The 10,813-nt window shown below is 36.8% G+C and overlaps 1 protein-coding gene across 1 annotated transcript; it reads right to left on the reverse strand.

The window, feature by feature from the left end:
• Nucleotides 1-2,175: 2,175 nt before the first annotated feature.
• Nucleotides 2,176-10,805, reverse strand: LOC127439096 (protein SEC13 homolog). The gene is made up of 9 exons (XM_051695143.1): nt 10,652-10,805; nt 9,960-10,004; nt 9,752-9,867; nt 9,509-9,660; nt 7,368-7,501; nt 7,054-7,187; nt 6,570-6,690; nt 5,305-5,451; nt 2,176-2,707 (listed from the first exon to the last, which is right to left on the reverse strand). Exons 1-9 carry the CDS (start codon nt 10,652-10,654, stop codon nt 2,597-2,599), a joined length of 963 nt encoding a protein of 320 aa, XP_051551103.1. The 5' UTR covers nt 10,655-10,805; the 3' UTR covers nt 2,176-2,596.
• Nucleotides 10,806-10,813: the final 8 nt, after the last annotated feature.

The following is a 10,813-nucleotide window of genomic DNA, read 5'->3' on the forward strand; positions in this document are numbered from 1 at the left end:
ACTTTAATTTGTATCTGTTTATGTAGCGATTATATCACTTCTGAAGATATAGATTTAGCCACTGGAGTCTTATGGATTTCTTCTATGTTTCCTTTATGTGATTTTTGGAGCTTCAAAAGGTCTGATCACCATTCACTTGCATTGTATGGACCTACAGAGCTGAGATATTTTTCTAAAAATCTTCATTTGTGTTCTGCTGAAGAGAGAAAGTCAAACACATCTGGGATGGCATGAGGGTGAGTAAATAATGAGAGAATTTTCATTTCATTTGACTTGGTGCATCCCTTTAAAGGTGCACCAAGTCATTTTTTCCTTATTTAAAAAGGTTTTACTCCTAAAGAAATGAATTGTAATTTTTGAAATGTATGTATTTAATCGTGAGCACTCACATGAGATGAAGACTCCAGTCTTATCAGTGACCTTATAAAAGTTTTATTCTACAGAGGGTCCCCTTGTAGAGGCTGCCACGTTAGGACCACATGACCAGTCAAATACTACTTGCTTTATCTCAGTAACCGTCTTGTTATTGGACACTTTCACTAATGGATTAAATTAATCATGGCTGACTGTGAATAGTGAATTTTTACAATAGCATCAGTTACTGAAAAAACTATTGCATTTCAATGATGCTGCATCCACACCACTGGGTGTCAGTGTAATTCCAATATGACATGAACACAAACTTTCAGAGTGCACCTTTAAACAAAGCACTATTTTTTATTGTGCCACAGAGATGCAGTGTTTCCAGTTTAAGGAAATCAACCTACGAATGGAGAAGTTACAGATGTCTGCATATTAAGATGGGATAAAAGAAAATATAACACTGGGGAAAAAAATACTCGCTTCAGCTTTAAGAGATTTTTTAATAAGTGATTTTACTCTGTAATATGTGTATTAGTCATTGAAGTTTTAAGAGTAGATGTGCAAACTTCACACAATGGCAAGTGGTAAGCTGATGTGTAACTCATTCTGTGTAAATACGCATTCCTCAAAACAATAAATCAACACATTAAACTAGGTGACACTTCCCTTGCGCTTGTTAAAGACTGGCACACGTGTTGTTTTCATCATCCCAGATGTGAACGCATAACTAGAGGCTAAGAGAAGGTTGGCAGGTCTGTGTGTCAATCTTTTGAACCCTTGGGCCACTCTGTGAAGCCTGTAACTGAGGGATAATTTTATGTGACAGCAATGGAAACAACTGCCATAGTGCATTAATGATAGATGTTTACATGGCTGTTTATTTTGGACAGATTATGCAGGTGATACAAGCCATTTCTTCCATGGTTTCAATGTGTTATGATGCTCCAGGTCTAAAAGAAATAGTTTAGCCAAAAATTTAATTCTGTCTACATTTGCACGCCCTTAAATTTTGGTCTGTTCCTAATAAAAAGCAATTGCATGGCTTCAGAAGACTTGGAATATAGTGCACAAGTTATATGGACCACTTTTAAGATAGAAACCTTCCTGATAGCACACCTACATCACCCAGATGTCTATTTGATGCGTGTTTACATCTGGAAGATGAATTTTTTTTAGGTTGTTTGTTCATCTGCAGTATGTCTATAAGATGTTTTCTCTCGGATGTCAATAAGACATTCATCCGATGTCTTTGAGACGTTTATGATTTAGAATGTTTATAAATCTGATCTTTTTAAGATGTTTAGCAGATGTTAATTAGAATGTGATGCTTTCCAGATGAAACACTCTTTAACAGACATCTCAGAGATGTACTTGTGCTATTGGGGTTCAGTCCCAGTTTATTGTAAACTTAAGGTATGCAAAAACATCATAAAAGTAGCAAAAAGTGGTCCATACCATAAGGGCGTGTAATAATTTTAATTTCTGGGTTAATTATTCTTTTAAAGCATTTTTAACTACATTGTGAAATACGGTTAAGTCAACATGAAATATCCTTCTGAACACATTTTACACCCATAATCTGACATACATCCGAGCGAAACAGGATAATGAACAAGAAAAAAATGTAGGGTGGGACTTTTTTCCCAATTAGTAATTGATTGGTTTGTGAAAAGTGAGCATTACATACCAGAATGGAGGCAGTTGGTTGGAGAGGAGGGTCAATTTTGATTTTATGTCGACAGTTTATTGAAATGTATGAAATGAGAGTTGATGTGTATGTTTTTAATATGGGACATAAGTAAAAGTCACTGCTTAAGTATAGAAAATTTTATTCTTCAATAGTTTTTGTAGATCTTGAAAAACTGCAATCTCCAAATTTGCCAACATAGTTGGACCGTTTTTCATTTTGTCCATTTTGTCCTAGATCTTTATCAGCACATCTTACACAACTTCCTTATTAATTATTTCTCAACATCAATTTACATGTTAAGAATTATTTTTACAAACTTTCCAAATCAGTTCAAACATCCTTTTTGAAATGGATTAATGTTGAAGACATTGCTGACAACAAACCAGAATTTCATATTGGTTCGGTCACCTGGAAATCTGTGGAAGTGAGATGCACTTCAATGTTCAAGACAGTCTTTGAGGGTACATCAATGTCACCCTTTGCTGATTGGAGGTCCTTTATCATGGGTGTCTGATCTCCAGGGGAGAAAGGACGAGATGGGCTTCACTGCTCGTTCTGTTGGTTGTCTGTGATGGAGGATACGGCCCCCTGGCCTTTGTTGACATCACTGATACATGCCCACTGTCCATCCACAGACTCTTTCCAAAGGGTCACCTGTGAGCAGAAATCAATGGAAAACAAGCAGGCGGCCAGGTAAACTTTTGGCTCATGTTTAATGGATAGCATCTTTTATTCTGCTATGAAAAAATTGTTCACCCAGACATAAAATTGTCATTTACTTACCTTTACCTACTTCAAACATGTATGACTTTATTTTTTCCATCATAAAAGGAGATACTGTTATAAAATCATAAAAATCTTTTCCAACTAATTAAAGCTTCTAGTAAGCATGAGTTGTCAAGCTTCAAAAAGGACCTATAAATACGATAAAAGCACCATAAAAGTAGTCCATACGACTAGTGTGCTATATTCACGACTTTTGATTCTGTTACTGGTTCTTGAACATCCAATTTGAATCCCATGCTAAATTAACAATGACAGTGTTTCCTGTGCTAACATTTAGAAGCACTGCAACACTGCTTTTGAATCAGCAGAGTAAAACATACAGCAAGATCAATGTAGTCCCATTCCTGAACAAATGGCTCTTATGAGTCAGTTCATTTGAATGTACAGCACGAACCACAAAGCACAACCAGTGTAGTCCTGCTCATGAGAGTCATTCATTCGGGAATCGGTTCATTGGAATCTACAGGGCAAAACAAAGCATGAGAAGTGTAGTCAGATTCCCAAACGAATGACTCTCATGAGCCAGTTCTTTAAATCCACAGCATGAAACACAGTGCAACCAGTGGTCTGATTCACAAACGAATTACTCTTACGAGCCCATTCTTTTGAATCTACGGAGCAAAACACACAGCGCGACCAGTGCAGTCCGATTCCCGAACAACTGACTCTTATGAGCCGATTCTTTTGAATATATGAAACGAAACATACAGCGTGACCAGTGTAGTCCAATTCCCAAACAAATGACTCTAATAAGCCCGTTCTTCTAAATCTACATCGCGACTAATGCAGTCTGAATTCCGAATGAATGACTCTATTGAAGCAGTTCTTTTGAATCTACACAACTAAACACACAGCATGGCCAGTGTAGTCCGATTCCCGAACAAATGACTCTTATGAGCTGGTTCATTTGAATCCACAGTGCAGAACATACAGCGCGACCAGTGCAGTCCGATTCCCGAACAAATGACTCTTATGAGCTGGTTCATTTGAATCCACAGTGCGGAACATACAGCGCGACCAGTGCAGTCCGATTCCCGAACAAATGACTCTTATGAGCTGGTTCATTTGAATCCACAGTGCGGAACATACAGCGTGACCAGTGTAGTCCAATTCCCAAACAAATGACTCTGAGCTCGTTCTTTTAAATCTACAGCACGACTAATGTAGTCTGAATTCCGAATTAATGACTCTAATGAAGCGGTTCTTTTAAATCTACGCTGCGAAACCTACATCACTTCCTTCCGAAAGAATGACTTTATCAGACTGCTGAGGGCAGTAAATCCAATAATAATAATTGCATTTCTTATTTTAAAATATTTCTTCCTCAAAAGTACTAAATGAATCGCTAAAGGAATCAGAATTAAATTCCTTACAATTTCTATCCCTACTTTTAAAATCATACGACACCTGAAATCCTGCCCTACGGTGAGGCACATACTCAAATATGCCACCTGAAGATGCGTTGTGCCAGGTTTGATGTCAATGGACTTTTACGATACGTTTATGGTGCTTTTGGTCCTTGTTTTTTTTTTGGGGGGGGGGGAATATTGCTCTAAAAATCTCAATTAACAGATGATGCATTTTGATGCTTGATTTGCTATGAACGTGTGGAGCATTAGAACAGTGGGGAGAGAAAAACATGCCATCTTCCAGTTTCAGTGACTGCAGAACAATCTAAAGCTCATCTTGGTGGTGTAAGATAATTACACCAAGCTAATAAGTCACTCAAAGACAACTTCAAGTATCACTGCGATCACATCATTAAAGAGAAAGCCAAAATGATGCCAGCTTTAGCATTCTGAAGCTCTCTTTAACCACCCAGTGAAGAGTCTGTCTTTAACCTGTGTTTATTTTCAATGCCCTTTTGCATTATTTAGCTGACAGAATGTGTCTGGTTTTTAAATGCATCAGCTAATGGTGCGTTCGTCTGCAAATAAATGGCTCGACTCTGTGCTTGCCATTTTAAACAATTACAAGGCGGAGCATGTCACCAAAAGCACAACAAACCATCCTCGAGTCTTTGTTTAAATGAACGGTGATGGTAAGAACAGAATCCTTCACGCTAGGCCAAGTACTAGGTGAAACAACCCTAGTCATTACTTCATGAACCTGAGAGTATTAATACCCAAGCTTTGGGTAAATTGCAGCTCTGTTGTACTGCAAACTGCTCGCACACTCAAACGTCAACAACTTTTTCATTAATTCCACAGGGAATGACAGCCAAAGACTGCCAACATAAGTGTTATGGTGAAAAGTGAATGAATCAAAAGGAATTTGTCAAAGAATATTAAAGGTGTGATCTGTTGTTGTCGACTACATTTAATGGTTCATTTCCATCAGCTTCACAACACAAAGTGTCAGAGCTGTAGCCTAGCGGTTAGAGTATATTTTGGCAACCGCATGAACATCATATGTGAAAAGAAAAGGAACACACACACAAAAAAAAGTATTCATCGTGATCGTACTTTGTTGTCCCCGCCGGACACAGCCAGGATGTTTCCAGTGATGGACCAGCTCACGTGCCACACCACGTCATTGAATTTGTGGAGAAGTTTGGCTGTCCAGGTGTTGCCAGACGGGTCATCACATGTCCAGATAAACACACGGCCATCCTGTGGAAAGATCACAAAAAAACATGCATGTTCTGTTTAGACGTTTGCCAAATTAATTTAGACTCACCACTAAGAGAATTTCATATACAAGTTGATCAACCGATCAATCAATCTAGCACGAGCAAAGCTTTAATTGTGTTTCCTGATTGAATTTATTTTGTTGAATCTGATAAAACATGCCAAGGTCACATTTCACATCTAAACCAAAAAAAACAAAAATCAAGCAAATTTTGCCCCAAATTCTCATTACCATAATGCGCTGATACATTTTACTTTTGAGTCTTTTTTGTAACTCTCATTATTTTCAATGGTGATTCTCATGAAATTCTCATTACTGTAATAAAATAAGTGATGTACTTCATTAAAATAAACAAATCTGTAATACCAATTCTTTCCCAAAAGGAAAGCGCTATGGTGATGAAAATTAACATTTTAATTTAAAGGTAATAAGAAATGTTTTGCATTATGAGAATGACAATATTTTGCGTTATGGTAATGAGAATGTGAATATTTAGCGTTACAGTTATGAAAATGATTTTTATGCATTATGGGAATGAGAACATTTTGTGTTACGGTAATAAGAATGAGAATATTTTGCATTATGGTAATGAAAATTAGCCATTTTTGCATTATGGTAATGAGAATAAGAAATGTTTTGCATTATGAGAATGACAATATTTTGCATTATGGTAATGAGAATGTGAATATTTAGCATTACAGTAATGAAAATGCTTTTTTTGTATTATAGGAATGAGAATATTTTAGCCATTTTTGCATTAAGAGAATGAGAAATGTTTTGCATTACAGTAAAGAGAATAAGAATAAAAATATTTTGCATTACGGTAATGAGAATGAGATTTTATTACATTATGGTAACGGGAATGATAATTGTTTGCATTATGGTAATGATGATAATTTTTTGCATTATGAAAATAAAAATATTTTTTTTGCATTATGGTAATAAAAATGAGCAATTGTTTGCATTACCGTAATGAGAAAAAAAAATGCATTTTTTTTTTTGCATTACGGTAATGAGATTTCTTTTGCAATTTGGTCTGCTAATAACATTTCACAAAGTAGAAGTTAGTATGCATGGAACAGTTTAACTGTAATATCACCTGTGAGCAACTTGCGATTGTGCTGGTGGGCAGACCAATGGAAGGAGCCCAGCCGACATCTCTCACCCAATCACTGTGCGCCTCCAGCTTCTGGTCCTCTTTCCATTGGCCGTCCTCCTCTCTGAGAACAAAATACCAAGTCAGCATGTTATTCTTAAAGATATTCATAGACTCTGTACTTCTAATTCCAATTAATCAGTTTGTCTTTTAAAGACCAACACTCAATTAGCAAACAATGCACAAAACATGAAAACACTATGCAAATTGTGTGTGGCCCAAGTCATAAACATCTGCCAACATTCAAAACTGCTCAGAAACTTGAATGATCAGAGCTTCTGTAAAGCTTCTGCTTTTAGTCTCTCACATATAAGCATTGAAATGTTTTGTTTACATGGGTGAAAGACATTGAGACTCTTAAATGCAGCACAAGTGATGCGGCAAAAGCTGACAGCAGGTGACCAGAGACAGTGGGCGCTGCACTCACTTCCACAGCTTGACCAGATTGTCACAGCCTCCAGACACAAATCTCTTGATGTAGTTGGGCTTCTGTCCTGTTGGCTGCTCAATCAGACTCCCTGGAACAACAGCTGGGGCCCAACTCACTGCATTACAGCCAATCTGCCATGCAGAAGAGAGAAGCATGGAACTTACAGACCTCAAACTGGAGTTTTATATTTTCTCAAGACATTACAAGTCTCTATGTTTTGTCCACTGATGTATTTTAAGATGTAAATTCGCTATCAAAATATTTTAAGTTTTAAAATCAGTTTTATGGACTTTTTTCCTCTGGATACTCACTGTATGTGCATTGTTGATCTTCTTAATGTCCCAGTGTCCATCACCAGAACAGGTCAACACTGAAATCGCACCATCTGAGCTGCCACAAGCCAGAATCAAACCAAAGTCGTACGGACCCCAGCATACAGAGTTCACTGCAGGAAAACAGAACACATGACTATCAACATCATGCTTAACTTCTATAACTCAGAGCTGTACTGTATTTGCTCTGAAATGCCTTGAGAGAGTGCATTTTAGAACCATAATTTTGCCATTCCCCAATCCTTTGTAATCTAAGCTAACTTTCTGAAATGAATGGCTACTGGTGACCCATTATTTGCTTATTACAATACAATGCATTCTAATTGCTGCTCGTCTCCTTAGAAATCAATGAGCATCTCTTGCAATACATCCACAGCAGACTGATGAAAGTGCTGATCAGTTCGGAACCAAATACTACATCAAAAAAGACCTGTGGGGTCGGGTTTCGACCAAGCAATTGAAACGAGTGTAAAAAAAACACAAAAAAAAACCTTAAAGGAATATTCTGGGTTCAATACAAGTTAAGCTCATTCGACAGCATTTGTGGCATAATGTTGATTACCACAAAAATTAATTTTGACTTGCCCCTCCTTTAAAATAATCAAAAACTGAGGTTACAGTGAGGCACTTAAAATTGAAGTGATTGGGCCAATTTTTGAGGGTTTAAAGGCAGAAATGTGAAGCTAATAATTTTATGAAAGCACTTACATTAATTCTTCTGTTTAATCTTGTGTTATTTGAGCTGTAAAGTTGTTTAGATTGTCATTTTTACAGTTGTTTTAGGGTTTGTTGACATTACACTGTCATTGGCTATAACTTTACACAGAAAAGATTAATAAGTGATTTTATCACACTAAAATCATGTTAACACATTCCATCATGTTGTTTATGTCTTGTGGCTCTTGTGGAGTATTTTAAAGTAAAAAAACAAAAACAAAAATTGCCTACATTCACTTCCATTGTAAGTGCCACACTGTTACCAAGATTTCTGCTTTTTTTAAAGAAAAGGTGGGGCAAGTCTAAATAAATTTTTATCGTAATCAACATTATGCCACAAATGCTGTCGATTGAGCTTAACTTGTATTGAACCCAGAGTATTCCTTTAAGGCCCAGCACACTCACTGTGAAATGGTTCTTCGCTCTGAGCCAACAAGAAGTTCGAAACAGCTGAGCAACGTCATACTGTTTGCGAACATTCAGATACCGGCCACATTGCAGGGGGAGGCGTATAAAGATACATTTAAGTATGAGGATGCTCAAGACTACATGTTAAACATCAACTAATATGACATCAAAAGGTGTTATCAAAGACTTCATGGCTCATTCTATGAGCAGAATTCACATGAGATCAGTAAAAGAAGCTGTATTAACTACTCGATGATGATTTTAAGTAATATATATACAGTAGATAATGTGTCATTTGTCATGTTTACATTCTGCATTCAAGGCGCTGATGTGCCAACATGCTATACGCACTATAATATACACCAATTACACTGTAATTGTAATTTATGATGATACTGATACTACTGCAAATATGGGTGTATAAGAGAGTGTTAATAGGTAGAATACAGACAGAAGAATGATGATAGACATATCTCACTTTGGGCAGATATGTGAATGGGTTTTGGCTGCAGATGGCACGAGTGAAGCAGCATATCAAACAACAAAGTGAATGGGCAATTTAAAGTATTTGAGTAGATTTTATTCCTTTTACAGTCTATTTAAACAAAACAAAAAAAAAAAAAATCACATGACATGTTCTTGGAAAATGGCTCTATACAAACCATCGTAATAACTTTGCATGCTGGTGTGATCCTGTTGACTGATCTTAACTGACTGAATGGGAACTAGCTGACGGCCTCAGAGTAGGTGGAGCTCCAGGTCACACCTACCGATGACATGGACCAATGGCAATGAGGTGGTGTTCAGCAGCCGGTAAGAAGTTTTCCAAACAGTCCACCCTGGCGAGTTGTTACGAACCACCAAAACAAACTCAAAAACACCTTTTTTTGGACAAATTTTGTTCTAATTACGTCACACCTGTTCATTCTTCGATTTCGCATAAAGTGTGCAGGGGCCTTGAGTGTTTGATATGAGAAGGAAATGTGTGAAGTTACCCGAGGAGTCGTGGCCTGTGTATTCATACATCTTATCCCAGGTTCCGTTCTCCTCTTTCCAGATGATCACCTTCCTATCATACGAGCAGGATGCCAGGATGTTGCCGTACATAGGATGAGCCCACGCCACCTGCCACACCGGACCCTCATGACTGCAAAGAAACACAGAGAATCACATACGAGTCATAAATAGGCAAAACAAGAGTCACCCTTAAGGCAAGCACACCACAAGTCTTCAATTACCCCCTCAGATCAGCCACAAGGATCTGTCCTCCATTTTTGACATCAAAGATCTTCACAGAACGATCAGAGGAGCAGGTGGCCAGTCTGGTACCGTAGTAATCCATCTGTGCATCATGCTGGAGGTAAACATAAAGAAGGGAGGTTGGAGACTGTATCATTACTTGAATTTGATAAGTTAATTACAGGATATAAAGGTTGAGATACTCACAATCATGTCCTCATGTGAGGTGTCCACTGTGTTGATTACAGACACCTGAAAAATACAAGACCACAAACATGTGCCTTATGTTAGGATAAATCACAGATTCAACTGAATAATACAAAATAATAATGTATATATATATATATATATATATATATATATATATATATATATATATATATATGTGTGTGTGTGTGTGTGTGTGTGTGTGTGTGTGTGTGTGTGTGTGTGTGTGAATTTAAAGTACAATAATGTGGTAAATGTAAAAAATAAAATAAATTTATAAATAAAAATATAAAACATGATTTTAAAGTACAACTTCGTGATATAATTACAAAAAAATAATAATAAAAATTCCACACAAATAAAAAATTATATATATATATTATATGGTATTACTATGGTACTTTTTGTTAGACGATAGTTCGTTTAATTCGGATCCAAGTTGGGTAAAACTGCTTTGGACAATAATGAACATTTAAAAACATTAAATAATAACGTCAAAAACATGGTGATACCATTGCACATTTTTGTTTGTGAGAACTGAGTTTTGACATATTCATGAAAGCAGTTTATTGTGTCACAGGTCATATGAAACCACTGTATTTTATTAAGCAGTTAATCCGTTCATGAACTACAGTGTTTTAAACAAATATATATGGCATTTATCTATAAACATATTCATATGTAACACTCACCATTGTTAAAATTCACCCGAACGGCCTTTTTTAATAAAGAAATGCTATGAAATAGTATTATTACTCTTCAGAGCTTTAGAGAGACTACTGAATATTTTTCAGACGTGGCGTTCTCGCCCGGTGCGCTTCTAAACAGTCCGGGTGGGAATGGAGGAACGTAAA

Source organism: Myxocyprinus asiaticus, chromosome 50, assembly GCF_019703515.2.
Source record: "Myxocyprinus asiaticus isolate MX2 ecotype Aquarium Trade chromosome 50, UBuf_Myxa_2, whole genome shotgun sequence".
NCBI classification, from domain to species: domain Eukaryota; kingdom Metazoa; phylum Chordata; class Actinopteri; order Cypriniformes; family Catostomidae; genus Myxocyprinus; species Myxocyprinus asiaticus.